Raw genomic sequence first — 16,922 nt, 5'->3', positions numbered from 1 at the left:
CAGAGAAAGGAGGATATAATGGTTTACTTCAGGTTTGAAAAGTCAATTGGTCAATTTATCAAGACTACTTAATTTTGAGAAGTCATATTTTCATGGCCCTTTTCTATAGATGCATTTTTATCATTTTGATTGGCAGAAGACATCCTTAAGTAACAGTTGTTGTTGTCATTTGACTTCTTTCTCATTTGTCCTTGACTAAATGAAAACATAAGTAAATATTGACTCATCTTACCCAACTCTCCCCTATATCTTCATCCAAGAAAATGTAGTGATCTTCGATTTCAGAATACACAAAGGATTCAGAGTCATCCGTGTAAAAGTCCTCATTGTCGGAGTCCTCCACTTCAGCTTCCTCCACATCAGCTTCCTCCTCATCAGCTTCCTCCACATCAGATTTCTCCACATCAGCTTCCTCCTCATCAGCTTCCTCCTCATCAGCTTCCTCCACATCAGCTTCCTCCTCATCAGCTTCCTCCACATCAGATTTCTCCACATCAGCTTCCTCCTCATCAGCTTCCTCCTCATCAGCTTCCTCCACATCAGATTTCTCCACATCAGCTTCCTCCTCATCAGCTTCCTCCTCATCAGCTTCCTCCACATCAGATTTCTCCACATCAGCTTCCTCCACATCAGCTTCCTCCTCATCAGCTTCCTCCACATCAGCTTCCTCCTCATCAGCTTCCTGCACATCAGATTCCTCCTCATCAGCTTCCTCCTCATCAGATTCCTCCTCATCAGCTTCCTCCACATCAGCTTCCTCCTCATCAGCTTCCTGCACATCAGATTCCTCCTCATCAGCTTCCTCCTCATCAGATTCCTCCTCATCAGCTTCCTCCACATCAGCTTCCTCCTCATCAGCTTCCTGCACATCAGATTCCTCCTCATCAGCTTCCTCCTCATCAGCTTCCTCCTCATCAGCTTCCTCCACATCAGCTTCCTCCACATCAGATTTCTACACATCAGCTTCCTCCTCATCAGCTTCCTCCACATCAGCTTCCCCCTCATCAGCTTCCTGCACATCAGATTCCTCCTCATCAGCTTCCTCCTCATCAGATTCCTCCTCATCAGCTTCCTCCTCATCAGATTCCTCCTCATCAGCTTCCTCCTCATCAGCTTCCTCCTCATCAGCTTCCTCCTCATCAGCTTCCTCCTCATCAGATTCCTCTACATCAGCTTCCTCCTCATCAGCTTCCTCCTCATCAGCTTCCAGCACATCAGATTCCTCCTCATCAGCTTCCTCCTCAATTGAAAGCTGCTCCAGAAGATTTGCTATGCATCGAGGGTGAGCAGCAACCAAATCAAGATCCTCAAAGGGGAACATTGGATTTGGTGGTGGTGGGTTTAGATCTTCTACCCAGTGGTCAGCTTTACTGTTGTGAATCATTTTCTTTGTTTGTGTACAGTTAACATGCAGCTTATCCAGTGCTTGGCTACTTGTGAAAGTCAGGGCAGTCTGGGGACTATAGCAACAATTCCAGTGTTCCGGAGCAAGAGAAAGATGACATATTACGATTCCGGTATTCAGTTACTTCTTTTTATTTCAGTTAAATTCCTTCTTGAATTTTTAACTGAAAATGTATTTTTAATATAACGTCAAGAGCCTTTTCCTCTGATCGGACTCAAGCTATGTTTCTTACGTAACTAAAAACACACCAATATTCCTCTATATATATATATATTGATATGCCTCTGCCTGGATCAATCTAATGTTGATTTCATTGCAGAACATGGCTTAGAAAAAGTAAAGACTAGAGAGAGTGGGTAATAATAAAAATACAATCATGTAAGTGTATAGCGTTGGCTACTATCCTGCTGGTTGCTGTGATGATTCTGTTTAGTTTTGGTTTGTTGTGTGCTTTTTTCGTGTTTTCTTCTGTCTCCCCCTCCCTTCTCTGTTTTTCACTGCAGGGCTGGTGTGTGACAGGGAGTTGGCTGGCTCCTCCCAGCAGCAGACGAGGCACACCTGTTTTCCCTCACCTCTTCAACCTGTTGACATAAAAGCCCGGTCCTCATGCCACTTCCCTGCCAGACAATTCCGTCGTGTTCGACCCTCCTGTGTGTCTCGCTGTTCTCCTCGTCCCTGTGATCTTGACGCCTTGATTTTTGTCTCCTGTCCTTTCTGTCTCCGTGCCAGCCAGCTTCCTGCCTCCACTGCAGTTACCTGTGCCTCTGCTTAAAATAAACGTTTTGTTTTTGACCATCTCTCCCTCTAAGTCTTTTGCTTTGGGGTCCAATATCTCTAGGGCGTAACAGGTTGCAACAATATTTTCAAACTTATGAATTCAGAGCCTGATTCATTCTCTCCGTTGGTCTTAGGCTGGCACTGTGTTCTTCAAAAAGCAATTATTGTACAAACCTAGCAGTGATCCCACAGTAATTATGCATGTGATGAAAGTCTAGTGAAACTGCCACCTCCGATTTGGCCAAAAAAGGGAAATGAAGCAGTTTAAATGAATGTCCACTTGCCATGAATCCCTAAAGATCATCTGAATGGGTCGTTCATCAAGAATACAGGTTGATCCAGGGTCGTTGGTCAGGTAAAGCATCTGAACTAAATGTAAATAATTGTGTAATCTGAAAAAAGAAAAGAAAATGAGCATGACATTAAACTTCATCTTTCAATCGTATTAAACTACAACACATCCTATAAAAAGAGTGAATATGGGGTCAAAGGGTGTGATTTATGGCATTTGATTACATGGTTTAGTTAAATGCTCGATTCTGATTGGTCAATTCAGAACACGTGTCACGTTGTTAATCCAGTAGTACAGACCGCTGTCAAGGATTTATTGACCGTTTCTAAGGACGCTCACATCTGCGCAAAGAAGTATGTTCGATTGAACTGTATACAGTTTCGCCGAAAAACAAACTGCATGCAGTTTGCTTTTCAAACTGGGACAAGAAAACAGCGGAGAAGTAACGGGGCAGGAACCCTCCTTTTTACGCAACGGTCCAGCCATAGACTAGCCTACATGTTTTGCCACATGCAAAACATATTCAGTTGCCAGTAACATTGGCATTATGGCAGGGATATCTAGATACTTCCCAAGGTTTGACTGTGTGACGACCCCTCCACACCACGTGGGGTGCCGTCTGGTTGTGGGCGTGCTTTGTGTGTGTTCACAGGTCATGTGCTGAAGAGCCGCACCTGTGCGAAGATACTGATGAGCTACACCTGGAAAGGAAAAGGATATAGGAGGAGCCCAGCCGTTACGTCGCTCTCACTCCGGGCCAGCCTCGGGGATCTGCGGCTGGTTCTTTTCACTACATTGGTTATTGAGAATAAACAATTGTTATTTTCTTACCCTTCGTATCGCCTGCCTCCCTGCTTTTTTTTTGCCGGCCCAGGAGCGGGGTTGTGGTTGTAACAGATGGGGGCTCGTCGCTTTGGACCTGGGAAACGTGTGCAAACTGGATGTCCGTTGTGGGGACGGATTTCCCTTAGCTGCTGTTGTGACTGAGTGCAGCTGATTGTTTGGGAGTAGCGTTACGGGGGTGAGTGTTTTGCAGTTCTAATGCACAGAGATTGTATGGCAGCGAATACGAGCACAGTATCGTTAGTTACCGTGGTATATGTCCCTGACTGTTAGGTCTAGTACGGTCTTCCTTGGAGGTCGTAGGGGGGGGCTGTTAGTGCGGTGTGAAAGTGGTTAGAGCTATTAGCTCTGGAGTACGCCGAGGCTGCAGGTGGAGTTGCCGGTTTGCTGGTCGCTTCGTCGAGCTTACGGTATTAAGTGCATACATACCCGCCATAACTAGCACCTGAAGACTAGCGGGGAGTTTAGTCAGTTACTGTGAGGCAGTTATGGCACATTTCCACTGCAGCGGGGTAGCCCCGTTTAAGCGTCCTCGCTCAGATCCTCGGGCTGCCTCGCTGGCCGTCCGAGGCCGTGGCGCATTTCAGGACCTGGGGTAGCAACGCAGTGTAGGCGGGGCGATCGGCTTTTTGGCGGGCTTTTTGGGCGGAGCGACGCTGGGTAAAACTGCAGTGGCGTCATCTTCAATGCGACACAACTCACAAAACACACACAACAATGGAGGATGTGGAAGCGATGGTTTACTTGTTTCTTGGTTTGTGGCTTGTTATCACAGCAAGAAGGAAAGTTATCAGAGCAAGCAGGAAAGTGATGTTTCAAAGTAGGCTGCGTATAACAAGACGAGATGCAGAAGAAGCTGACGAGAGAGTTTTGGAAGTCCTACAACGCTGCAGAGACTACAACAGGACTAGACGACAACGCTACTCGGTAAGCTAACGTTCGCTAACTAGCCATGTGTTTAGGCTCACGCTCACAATACGACCAAAGTGTTTCAAGTATTTAATTAATTGTAGCTACCCAGGGTGTCCGCGGGGTCTTAAAAAGTATTAAAAGTTGATAAATCAATTTAGCGAAAATTAAGGCTATTAAAAAGTATTAAACGGCATTTTCCAAGGTATTAAGAAGGTCCACAGCAACGACAACATGAAAAAGTGAAACACCCTTTAATTTACTGAAACGACATGTCGGGAAACCCCCCAAGGCGGCCTCATGCATAGCGCGCGCCGTAAAATGCTGCTTATTATTTTAAGTTTCGTTGCCTTGCTCCGCTCTGTGGGGGGGGAACTAAGCGACTACGGTAACGGGTCCCAAAGTGGGTAGACCGGCATACGCAACGCTCTGGGGGTCCAACGGCTCCGTGTGTAAGCCCTATATCATCATTTTCTGATAACGATGAAATAGCCCGCCTCCCTCTCCCCGCGTCTCCTGCTGCTGCTGGGCTGTCAGAAGAGGGAGAGGAAAAGAGAGGAAGTCACCGTTTATTAAATATTATATTATTATACAGAGAACAGAGTCGTTATCAATTTGTTTTAAAGCTCAATAAATAACAAAGAAGACCTCTGACCGGCACTTTTCTAATTTTGTACGGAAGATTTAAACTTTAACGGACATGTTGACCGGCGGAACATTTTTTTTACGGAAACTGCCGCACGGTCCCCTCGTTCCTTGGAAGAGGCGGTGAGGTGGGTGTTTTTCATCTGCTGTGGACTACCGGAGAGATATACAGCAGGAGAACACGCCGTCCACCGCGGAGAATAAACAGAAGGGCAACCATGCTCCGGGGTCTTCTTCACTGCTTTTGGTGTATTTCGGGAGGCAGCAGCGCCACTTACAGGCCTCGTTTCCAGCATTTCCAGCGGTCTAGTGTGAACGGACACGTTAATGAATCGAATGAGTGTGAACGGAAGCCTTTTTTGCGCTTGCGTATGCGTTTACCGTATGCGTCCTCGTGGGGCCGGGGTCTAAGCCAAACTATATCCGGCCACAGAGATCTGCTATTTTAAAGTAAAGTCAACACATATCGACCCTAAATATCGTCTATATTAAGAACGAAAAAAATCATAACATATATCCTTTTTTGTAAACATATGACAAATGTGTGAGGGTGATGACGTCAGAGCATCGTCCTATGTGCCAGGGCTTAGCCCCGGACAGCCCCAGCCCAATTTAACCCCTGGGTATTTGAGAGGGAGCTCCTATATGGCATTACCCCGCTGAAGCTCACCAAAGTTTAACATATTTCATAGTTCAACGTTTTGTCAATTGTTTTGTTTATTGGTCAAATACTGGTTTCTAATGGTTTCTGAGGCGTTTTACTGGAATGAAAGAACACAGAGTCTACAGAAGCAAAAAAGCAGCATACTGCATTAAACCTGACCTTCACAGAGAGGTTGAAGTTCATGTGGAAAGGAGGCTTCAGTAGTCTGTCTGCACTCTGTTTAGTTTTGCTATCTTACTATCAATATAGTAAATGTGAGGTAAAGTGTGTAGCCAATGTAACCGGTTAGAACTCAAAGTTGGAATGAGGTCTTAAAATGTATGGAAAGGGTCTTAAAAAAGGTCTTAAAAGGTATTAAATTTGACTTCAGGATTCCTGCATATACCCTGCTACCACTTTTACGTATTAAAATATGTATGCTTTTGTTTGTGTATTTCAGAAGTTACTTCGCCGCAGACCATGTGTTTGGATGCTCGACCGAGCTACCGAGTGGTGGTCTGTGATTGTTCCATCTTTCACACACACTCAGTGGGTGGATAACTTCCGGATGTCTGAGGAAACATACACCTACCTGTGCAACAAACTGCGGCCAGCGATGGAGAGACGGGACACAACATTCCGCGTGTGTATACCTCTAAAGAAGAGAGTGGCCATCGCACTGTGGAAGCTTGCTACCGGCTCAGAGTACAGAAGCATTGGACATCTTTTCGGAGTGAGCAACACCACTGTGTGCCGGTGTGTGCAAGACTTCTGTGCTGCTGCAGAGACGTTGTTAGTACCGGAACTAATTCGTTCACCAGACCGGCAGAAGTTTGCAGAAATGGCTGCCTACACTGAGAACCGCTGGGGGCTCCCACAGTGTGTAGGTGCTATTGATGGATCACACATACCCATCTTGGCACCACAGGAATACCACTGTGACTATTTCAACCGGAAAGGCTGGCACTCCATTATCCTTCAAGGAGTTGTAGATGGAAAGGGACATTTCTGGAATGTGTTTGCAGGAATGTCTGGGAGCATGCCTGACTCTCAGGTTTTGAGACTTTCCTCATTGTGGGAGTTGGCCAGTCGTGGCAACTACTTTCCGCCTTGCACCAGGGAGATTGGTGGGGTGAATGCTGGCTATTACATCCTGGGAAACAATGCCTATCCCTTGCAAAGCTGGCTCTTAAAACCCTTCCCAGACACTGGACGGCTGACAGCAAAACATGTGGTATACAACAAGAGAATTTGCAGCGCACGGGTAGTGGTTGAAAACGCATTTGGTAGACTGAAGGGAAGGTGGCGTTGCCTCATGAAAAGAAATGACTGTGAGGTGAAACTTGTGAAATCCATGGTGCTGACATGCTGTGCTCTGCATAACCTCTGCGAGAGTCATGGAGAGGACTATGATGATGGGTGGAATGCACCAGCAGCAGCAGCAGAGCCTGGGGTAGCAGTGGTTCAAGGTGCAGAGGAGGAGGAGGGCACTGACATCAGAGAGGGTTTGATGCGCTACCTGAATACCTAAATATGCATTGTATTGAACATAAATAAAAATAAAATTCATATACATGTGTTTGTCAAATGTTTTAAACAAAAATGTTATCTGACTTTAATATTTAGTAAATATTTGAATTTCAAGCACCAGTAAGTACTGCCCCATAATAAGAATATTTGCGGAAATATCAGATCATGAAAATAAAATCTTTCTAATAAAGTGAATATGAAGGCTAACTATAAACATAAATACTAAAGTGTAAAACACAGCAAACTTATATTCATAAATGCAAGTGTGGACAATTGTAAACATGGATGGAGGCTAAAGTATCCACAACATAAAATAATATATTCAAATATAACCATCTTTCTTCTAGACATGTTAAAAGCTTGCTTGAATGGGTTATAGGTTTTTTTCTTTTGTTCTCTCGTCTTTGAAATATATATGGAATGTGTTTTGAGTCTAGTAGAACGAGCGTATTACAATTGAGCAATTTCTACTACATGTATTTATCATGTATTCTTAATACATTACAAAATAAACATGTAATGTTTTAGAGGACCTCAAGCTAGCAAACTACATTTCTTGCTTTAAATCTCCTAAAACTAACTTTTATCTTATGGGCTTTTTCCTAACTGGTGTTTGTTATTGCTTTATAAATTCATGTATGTTTATATCTTCTCTAAATCAAGATTATGTGAATCTGATTTTTTTCCTGTTGGGTGCAATTCATTATCAACAAGAGATAAGAAGTACTTTATTGATGGCAGTATACAATACAAAAAAATGTTTGTATCAAAAAGGCATGCCATTAAACAATACAAATAAAAAATGTAAAACTGTATTGCAGCCAACATAAATATACATGGCATTTTAAATAAATAAATAAACAAGAAAGTACAAATGTTGCATTTAAAAATTAACTAGATAAAAAAGATATATGTACAATAACTATTAAGGTTATTTGAAGTATCACGGAGGAGACGGGCCACGTCGGCTGCCCAGTCCCACCTCGCCAAGAGTGCGCAGGAAGGCTAGGTTGAAGGTCTCTGCTTGAGCGGTCTCCTCCCTTCTCAAGGCCGCATCCAACTCCCATCTCCGCTCAGCAGACGCTTTGGCCCAGTCCAAGTGCCGTTCCTGCTGGGCCATGTGCGGTTCATGGTGCCGTTCCTGCTGGGCCCGATCCTCTCCTCCTCGTTTTCTCTTGCCTGGGTGACAATAAGATAATAATTAGCAATAACGAAAAAGATCAGGGACAGGTCACACAAGGATATAAGAATAACATGTATAAACAGAACAACAGTATGAATGAACTAAAGAAAGTTCTGGCCCTAGATGTTTACAATGATGGTGAAAGTGAATTACATTATGTCCAGCCTGTTGATAATGAATATAAATATATGTATATGATAGGATGTCACACACAACTGTACTAGCTGCTTACTAGCTAAGACTTTACTTGTAACAGAGCATGTCCACACAGTGGTATAGCTTATTTTAATTACTGACCAGGGTTCCTGCAGGTTTCACCAACTCAAATTTAAGACCTTTTTAAGACCACTTTGAATAGAACTTAAGACCTATTTCACGGCAAGAAAGTATGAAGGAAAATTGCTATGAAAGAAGAAATACGTCCCATAATTACTTACAAAGCAAATGTATTCATGTTCAACATGAGAACAATGACTGAACATAACAGCATAACAGTACAAAACTGTGTTAGCGTGTTAGATAAAAAAAGTGTGTTTGTGTGTGTGCGCGTGTGTGTGTTCGGGCTGTGCAATTAATCGTATTTTAATCGCTATTACGATTTTGGCCTGCCACAATTACGAAAACAACATAATCGGGAAAAAAAAGATTATTTAGCTTTGCTAGGTTGTGACAGTGCACTGCAACATATTTGATCTAATTTATTTTAGTCTAATTTATTTTTATTTATCATATTTATATATGTTAAGTAGCTTGTGGAAGTGCGCTCCAAAATATTTGTTGATCTTGTTTATTGGTATTTATTATTTTGATATTATTTATTTAAATGTATCATTTATTTAAGGAATTTTTGTATTGGTTTTTCAGTTGAATTATACGTTCAGGGTAATCAACAGTTAAAAAGATACTGTTCAAATGATTATTTGTTTTAATGTTCTATAAATGGATGTTTTCAAAGTCAATGAATAATCGTATTTAATAATCGTGATATCAATTATTGACCAAAAATAATCATGATTATGATTTTTGCCATAATCGAGCAGTGTGTGTGTGTGTGTGTGTGTGTGTGTGTGTGTGTGTGTGTGAGAATGACAAGAGCAATATTCAGAGCTCTGCTGCCTTGGCTGCAATCTTTCATCTTTGCTGTTTTTTACTGGGTGGACGGTGGGGGGGTGGTGGGTGGACGGGAGACACTACGGACGCGCTCGTGAACTGCCAACGGGGGGGGGGGGGGGGGACCTCTGTATCGCCTGTCAGCGCAACTTGCATGATGCCGTTTAAACAATATAATAATAAAGGGCGGTGCCGGCTGTCAGCGAACCGATCCGGCCTTTCTGCGCGACTGTCACTCAAATGCGGGAAATAGTTCCAATTTGTGGGACGCGGGACAAATAATAAAAATGCTACGTGTGCACTCCCTGCAAGGGACTCCAGTAAAGCCGTTGCAGAGTCTAGGCCTCCCTCCCTCCCAACGTTGGCCGAGTCGAACCACTTCCAGTGTTACCTACCCGCACCACTCATGTTGTTGTTGTCCTTTACTTGGCGGTATTCACTCTTCATCTTTTCAGTTTTTCCCTACACTGCAGGAAAGTCCTCGAAAATCCGCGTTCCGACATCTGTGCAGAGACATCCTGGAACACTTTCACATTTCGAGTTGTTCCGTCGAGCTCCCGCTGGATTTTATCATCCCCAATGAGATGTAGGAACGTCGTCACCTCCTCGGTCGACCACGGTGTGCTTTTCTTCGACGTTGTCATTTTTGTAGCTCCTCCGTTTACAAAAATGCTGTGTATAAAAATGCTGCAAGCTTGCTTCTAAATATATATGCGACGCTAGGGATGATCTCGCGCGCGATCTTGTGACGATTCTCTCTGACCAATCAGCAGTCGAGAGTGTTGACGTCACTAGTTCAGCCCTGGCCCTGGCCCGATAGAACTACGATTTTATGGGGCCGGAAAAAGAGGGGAAAAGTAGCCGCTAGCCGGTGCTGCGCTATATGGAAAGGCCACCAAAAACTGGCCTGGTAGGCTGTGTAGTAGCGTGAGCGTACCACACAGTGTTGTCATGATTGAGCGTGTGGAGGAGTTTGTGAGAGCGCCTACAGAGGAGCTACTGGAAGGCTTCTCACGTGAGCAGCTGATCTGTGTTGCTGAACATTTCCGCTTGGATATTGGGGATAAGAGGATGAAGGAAAGAATAAGAGGGATTGTTAGAGCAAATTGGTTTGAGTTAGGAGTTTTCAAAGGGGATCTGGTTACTTTTTTCATTAGGTGGTATAAATCCCTGAATGTTGAAACGTATACTGCAGTATGTGAGTTGATGGTGTTGGAGCAATTAAAACATTCTGTACCCAGCCACATTGCGGTTTACATCAGCGAGCGCAAAGTGAAGACTGCTGCAGAGGCTGCTGCACCGGCTGATGACTATGTGCTAACGCACAGGGGCGGTCAAGTTTTCAGGGGCCAGGATGAAGCTGGTATGTGTCGTGCAGCAGGGAGATGGGAAGAGAAAGCTAATCCGCACTGGGATAAACCTGAGCGTGAGATGCGAGGTCAGCCACAGGGTGATTCGGAATTCTGTCATTTCTGCAGGGAGAGAGGGCACTGGAAGGCTGACTGTCCCAAAGCTAAGGCTAGCAGGGGGAACTGTGTAGGCCAGTTTAACTCTGCTGCTTGTGCTGTGTCTCTGGTACTCTTACCTGTCATCTGTCCCTGTCAGCAGATTAATGAGCCGTGCGGGTGGAAGGACCCCTGGTTTTCTGCATTTTTTTCAACCGGATACGTTTCATTGGTGGGAAGTGATATCAACGTGCCGGTAAAGATTTTGAGAGACACTACATCGTATGACTCATACATTCTGTTACCGTTTTCGGAAAAATCTGGAACTGGGGATTTTGTCCGGATGCGAGGTATGGGAATGAATGTTGTGCCTGTTCCTCTGCATTCTGTTGTGCTTAACTCAGGTCTGGTGCAGGGTGAGGTCGCCATGGGGGTCCGTCCTGTAATGCCGATTGGTGGTGTGGATGTTATCCTGGGTAACGGCCTGGCTGGCAGCCGTTTGTGGGCTGAGGATCCACCCCCTACCATGCAGTCATCTTCATCTACTGTGATTGTTAGGGCAGAGGAGAATGAGGGTCCACCCACTGTGACACGGGCTGTGAGCCGTGCACAGGAGGAATCTGAGCAGGGAGAAGAGTTCAGTGCGATAGATTCAGTGGTTATTCCTGACTTGTTGTTGCCGGTATCCCGCAGTGAGTTGGTGATAGAGCAGAAAGCGGATGTCACCCTCAGTCAATTTTTTGAGGCGGTTCTCTCCACCGGGGATGGAAATTATGTCACCAGGGGTTGTCAGCTGCAAGGGGGATTGCTGGTAGGAAAGTGGTGGTCACTTGGGAAAGGCTTCATTGGTGGGCCAGTGTATCAGATTGTGGTTCCTGTTAGTTTTCGGGAGGAGGTCCTCAGAAAAGCGTATGGGCAGTCGGGACATCTGGGTGTCCGTAAAACATGTGGTTACCTGTTGCGGTATTTCTTTTGGCCTGGTTTGAGGAGAGATGTGTCTAGGCATGTTGGATCATGTCACGCATGTCGGACGGGTGGGGCAGTTCGGCAGCAACCTGGGGGTCAGGTCTTGGGTTTCTTGCCGGGGGCTAGGTTGCAGTTTCCGGAGGGACATTCCGGGTTCTTCCAGGTGCTGGGTCAAGGGACTGGCCAGAGTGGTCTTCTGTCCACGCCGGAATATTGGAGAAGAGCTCCTAGCTATTTGGGTACTAACGGTGTTCTTAGGGGAACTCCTTTCTTATGGGGGGGAGTGTGACGACCCCTCCACACCACGTGGGGTGCCGTCTGGTTGTGGGTGTGCTTTGTGGGTGTTCACAGGTCATGTGCTGATGAGCCGCACCTGTGGGAGGATACCTGCCTGATGAGCTACACCTGGAAAGGAAAAGGATATAGGAGGAGCCCAGCCGTTACGTCGCTCTCACTCCTTTGGGCACTCACTCCGGGCCAGCCTCGGGGACCTGTGGCTGGTTCTTTTCACTACATTGGTTATTGAGAATAAAAAAAATTTATTTTCTTACCCTTCGTCTCGCCTCCCTGCTTTTTGTTGCAGCCCAGGAGCCGGTTTGTAACAACTGACATAATGAATTGTGCTACTTTTAAATCAAGCCACGATGTTTTCAAATCTGTAATCAAAAAGCTCCTCAAAAACGCTATCGAAGCAGTTCCTGCCATTGCTAAGGAGGATCAAGAAAGAGAAAGTAAAAGATGATAAAAGACGGAGCACTGGACGTCAGATAAATCACCAGAAGAAGGCAGAGAGGAAGTAAACACTAACAGGAACACGGTATGGGCTCTGCAGTGTTTAAGGACTTGTTAGTGGATCAGAAACTGTGAAAGGTGCAAACAACCATGACCCAAAATGTGTTTACAGACCAGCGCAGGCAAATACAATAATAGCAGAACATCTTTAGATAATTTAAATCATGCCATTTGAACCCATCTGCAAAGAAAGCACTATAATGATTACTATAAAAATGTAATATGTTAAAGAACAAACCTATTATTATTTAATTGATTTAATTACAACAACATTTTTGAGTTCTAAACAGTCAGTGTGCTATAAGCTAACAGCCTTTTTGCTATTGAGAGCAGTGTATATTTTAAAATCTAACTCTAATAAGCATAGGCAGTGTTTGAATCACCAGAATTATGAGTACTCCCAGAAGCAACACAACATTCAGTTTTAAGGGTTCTTGAATTTTTTTTGAATAAGATGTATAATACTGCAATGAATTACATAAGAAAAACATAACATTAATTAAAATCATCCTTTATTTTTATTGTTTGAGAGAACATTGCCTTTGAGCGTGGGCCAATGTGTGTATTTATTATGTATAATAGCTAATGGGCAACTTTTATGTGGTATTTTGTACACCTCTGCATAGCTACTCTGTGGATCAGCTATTCTCAACGGCCTGTCCGTGTAGTTCTGGAGCTCACCTCCTGACATCGCTTTCAGATCATTATCCACTTTTATCATAATTTCTGTTGTGCATTATGGCTACATATCTGACCGTCAGTATGCTCTGACTTTGTTGCCCGTCCAGATCACACACATTTGTGAAGCAGATTTTTTCATCCACTAATATTATGATTACAGAGAAGAAACATAAAAAAAAACATTCCCGTTGCTAGTTTTCTTGCAAGACATATTAGATACAGTGGGGCAAAAAAGTATTTAGTCAGCCACCAATTGTGCAAGTTCTCCCACTTAAAAAAATGATAGAGGCCTGTAATTGTCATCCTAGGTATACTTCAACTATGAGAGACATAATGAGAAAAAAAAATCCAGAAAATCACATTGTCTGATTTTTAAAGAATGTATTTGCAAGTTATGGTGGAAAATAAGTATTTGGTCAATAACAAAAGTTAATCTAAATACTTTTTTATATACCCTTTGTTGGCAATGACAGAGGTCAAACGTTTTCTGTAAGTCTTCACAAGATTTTCACACACTGTTGCTGGTATTTTGGCCCATTCCTCCATGCAGATCTCCTCTAGAGCAATGATGTTTTGGGGCTGTCGCTGGGCAACACGGACTTTCAACTCCCTCTAAAGATTTGGGGTTGAGATCTGGAGACTGGCTAGGCCACTCCAGGACCTTGAAATGCTTCTTACGAAGCCACTCCTTCGTTGCCCGGGCGGTGTGTTTGGGATCATCGTCATGCTGAAAGACCCAGCCACGTTTCATCTTCAATGCCCTTGCTGATGGAAGGAGGTTGTCACTCAAAATCTCACGATAAATGGCCCCATTCATTCTTTCCTTTACACGGATCAGTCGTCCTGGTCCCTTTGCAGAAAAACAGCCCCAAAGCAAGATGTTTCCACCCCCATGTTTCACAGTAGGTATGGTGTTCTTTGGATGCAACTCAGCATTCTTTCTCCTCCAAACACGTCTAGTTGAGATTTTACCAAAAAGTTCTATTTTGGTTTCATCTGACCATATGACATTCTCCCAATCCTCTTCTGGATCATCTAAATGCTCTCTAGCAAACTTCAGACGGGCCTGGACATGTACTGGCTTAAGCAGGGGGACACGTCTGGCACTGCAGGATTTGAGTCCCTGGCGGCGTAGTGTGTTACTGATGGAAGCCTTTGTTACTTTGGTCCCAGCTCTCTGCAGGTCATTGACTAGGTCCCCCCGTGTGGTTCTGGGATTTTTGCTCACCGTTCTTGTGATCATTTTGACCCCACAGTGTGAGATCTTGCGTGGAGCCCCAGATCGAGGGAGATTATCAGTGGTCTTGTATGTCTTCCATTTTCTAATAATTGCTCCCACAGTTGATTTCTTCACACCAAGCTGCTTACCTATTGCAGATTCAGTCTTCCCAGCCTGGTGCAGGTCTAGAATTTAGTTTCTGCTGTCCTTGGACAGCTCTTTGGTCTTGGCCATAGTGGAGTTTGGAGTGTGACTGTTTGAGGTTGTGGACACGTGTCTTTTATACTGATAACGAGTTAAAACAGGTGCCATTAATGCAGTTAACAAGTGGAGGACAGAGGAGGCTCTTAAAGAAGAAGTTACAGGTCTGTGAGAGCCAGAAATCTTGTGACCAAATACTTATTTTACAGAGGAATTTACCAATTAATTCATTAAAAATCCTACAATGTGATTTCCTGGATTCTTTCCCCCCATTCTGTCTCTCATAGTTGAAGTGTACAGAGGAGGAAAATTACAGGCCTCTCTCATCTTTTTAAGTGGGAGAACTTGCACAATTGGTGGCTGACTAAATACTTTTTTGCCCCACTGTATGTAGAAGCTTATGTGTGTCTGTAACTAGTTCATTTCAAAACTCGGTTAGATTACGTTACATTACATTACATTGCATTTAACTGACGCTTTTATCCAAAGCGACTTACAATAAGTGCATTCAACCAAGAAGATACAAACTTGAAGAAAACATAATCATATAAGTACATCAGGTATCAAAGAGCCAACACATTTCAAGTGCTACTCAACTGGCTTTAGATAAGCCAGTGCTTTATTAGTATATAAGTGCTTTGTTAGCAATCTTATTGCTCGAAGTGGAGTTGAAAGAGATGAGTTTTCAGTCTGCGCCGGAACATGCTTTCTGCTGTCCTGATGTCAATGGGGAGCTCATTCCACAATTTTGGAGCCAGGATAGCAAACCAATGTGTTTTTGCTGATGGGAACTTGGGTCCCCCTCGCAGTGCGGGTGCAGCGAGCCGTTTGGCTGATGCAGAGCGGAGTGCACGTGCTCGGGTGTATGGTTTAACCAACCCAATATCACGGCAAGACGTGAACATGTGACGATTTACCATGCTGGGAGACGTGAAGATGTCACGATTTCGTCCCTTCAAACGTGACAGTTACACGGTATTGTTAACCCATGTTAACCAGTGGACAAATAACCGGAAATGCCAAGCAAATGCTACCCCGACGGTCGGTTGTTATTGTCAATATTAATATAATAATGATTTATTTTTTAATAGTCACACTCGATTACGCCAATTTTTTTGTTGCCACAGCTGGTCGACACCTCTTTTAGCAGAAACAAAGGCTACATTAATGTATTAAATCAATGTTAATCCATGCGTATTGAAAGCAATTCTAGAACCCTGAAGGCAGGAGAGACTGAAAAGAGTCAAGGGGAGCTTATAAAAGTTAACAGCATTTAATTACACAAAAGATGCGGTGGTGTACAAAATGAAATGTGCGAGTGGAGGCGCTCTCCACATCCAACGACCGGTCAGTACAGGTCAGGGGGTAGAAGAGGTACATTTTTGGCTTGCTCTTCCTGTTGTCATCTGAGGTCTTCTCCTATTGGCCGGCGTCGTCGGGGGGCGGGTCCAATGCAATTCCTGCCTTTTTCTGTAGCTAAATTGCATCATTCTGGTGTCTGTGGTTATTTAAACATTCCTTGCTCCACATTATTCAGCATCAATAAATGAGTGCTAATCCCAGTGTGTTCAGTGTACAACATCACATGTCATTTCACCTTGGTTCAAGGTTTGAAATCGTATGATTCCGCCAGATGCTAAATGCTAACCAGAAGTGACGAATTTTCAGAATAAAAGTGTCAAGTTAATAGTTAGTGAACTTCCGGTTTTTCAGAATAAAACTGATTTAAATCAAATAGTGTATTTAATTCAAATTACGCCATATCAACATTGATTTTAATTTCTAACAATGTGGATGTGGAATTAACGGACGTGACGTTGTGCGATTGAGTTGTCAGGCAACAGCTTCGGTTCATGTTAATTTACAAACTCTTCAACTACAACCGTAGTTATATTTAAAAACATGTTAGAAGGCCTCACGAAATACTTTAAAGCAAATTAAAATGTAAATATGAAGGAATGTGTGTATAACAAAATACATTGGTGATAAACGAAACCGGAAACTGACGTAAGCAAGGTCCTCTGCTCGATGATTGGATGGTTTAGCCGCAATGCATGCTGGGATTTGGTGTTTATGTGATGTGAAATCTGAAAACGTTTTTTAAAAATAAAATAATACTTTATTCCGAGTGTGCTTGCTTTTCTCTTTGAATGTCATCATATAACGGCATTTTAATACACGGTTCGGCTGCATTAAATATTACATATCTGCCGTAGGTCTCTATATATAGAGCCCTGCTCAGAAGACTTCTAGACAAACAGGAAGAACTGCCGCGAAAACT

At 43.7% G+C, this 16,922-nt stretch overlaps 2 protein-coding genes across 4 annotated transcripts; one reads left to right on the top strand and one right to left on the bottom strand.

Moving 5' to 3' along the window:
• Window positions 1-809: 809 nt before the first annotated feature.
• Window positions 810-3,439, bottom strand: LOC307029281 (uncharacterized protein). The gene is made up of 2 exons (XM_079665086.1): window positions 3,306-3,439; window positions 810-2,574 (listed from the first exon to the last, which is right to left on the bottom strand). Exon 2 carries the CDS (start codon window positions 1,382-1,384, stop codon window positions 953-955), a length of 432 nt encoding a protein of 143 aa, XP_079521212.1. The 5' UTR covers window positions 1,385-2,574; window positions 3,306-3,439; the 3' UTR covers window positions 810-952.
• Window positions 3,181-7,080, top strand: LOC307029279 (uncharacterized protein). Of its 3 annotated transcripts, XM_079665083.1 has the most exons (3): window positions 3,181-3,495; window positions 4,093-4,244; window positions 5,975-7,080. In XM_079665083.1, exons 2-3 carry the CDS (start codon window positions 4,128-4,130, stop codon window positions 7,043-7,045), a joined length of 1,188 nt encoding a protein of 395 aa, XP_079521209.1. In that variant the 5' UTR covers window positions 3,181-3,495; window positions 4,093-4,127; the 3' UTR covers window positions 7,046-7,080. The 3 variants fall into 3 exon arrangements, with proteins under 3 accessions (XP_079521209.1, XP_079521210.1, XP_079521208.1); XM_079665084.1 differs by lacking the exon at window positions 4,093-4,244 and having other exon boundaries at window positions 3,184-3,495; XM_079665082.1 differs by lacking the exon at window positions 3,181-3,495 and having other exon boundaries at window positions 3,509-4,244.
• The last annotated feature ends 9,842 nt before the right edge of the window (window positions 7,081-16,922 follow it).

Source organism: Notothenia rossii (assembly GCF_949606895.1).
Source record: "Notothenia rossii genome assembly, chromosome: 2".
In the NCBI taxonomy this organism is placed as follows: domain Eukaryota; kingdom Metazoa; phylum Chordata; class Actinopteri; order Perciformes; family Nototheniidae; genus Notothenia; species Notothenia rossii.
This window is presented reverse-complemented; position numbering and strand designations above follow the sequence as displayed.

Excerpts from the sequence above, each read along its gene's own strand:
- LOC307029281 (XM_079665086.1), bottom strand. The coding sequence starts at position 1,384 with ATGATTCACAACAGTAAAGCTGACCACTGGGTAGAAGATCTAAACCCA.
- LOC307029279 (XM_079665082.1), top strand. The coding sequence starts at position 4,035 with ATGGAGGATGTGGAAGCGATGGTTTACTTGTTTCTTGGTTTGTGGCTT. Across the intron at positions 4,245-5,974 it reads CTAGACGACAACGCTACTCG|AAGTTACTTCGCCGCAGACC; the intron begins GTAAGCTAACGT and ends TGTGTATTTCAG.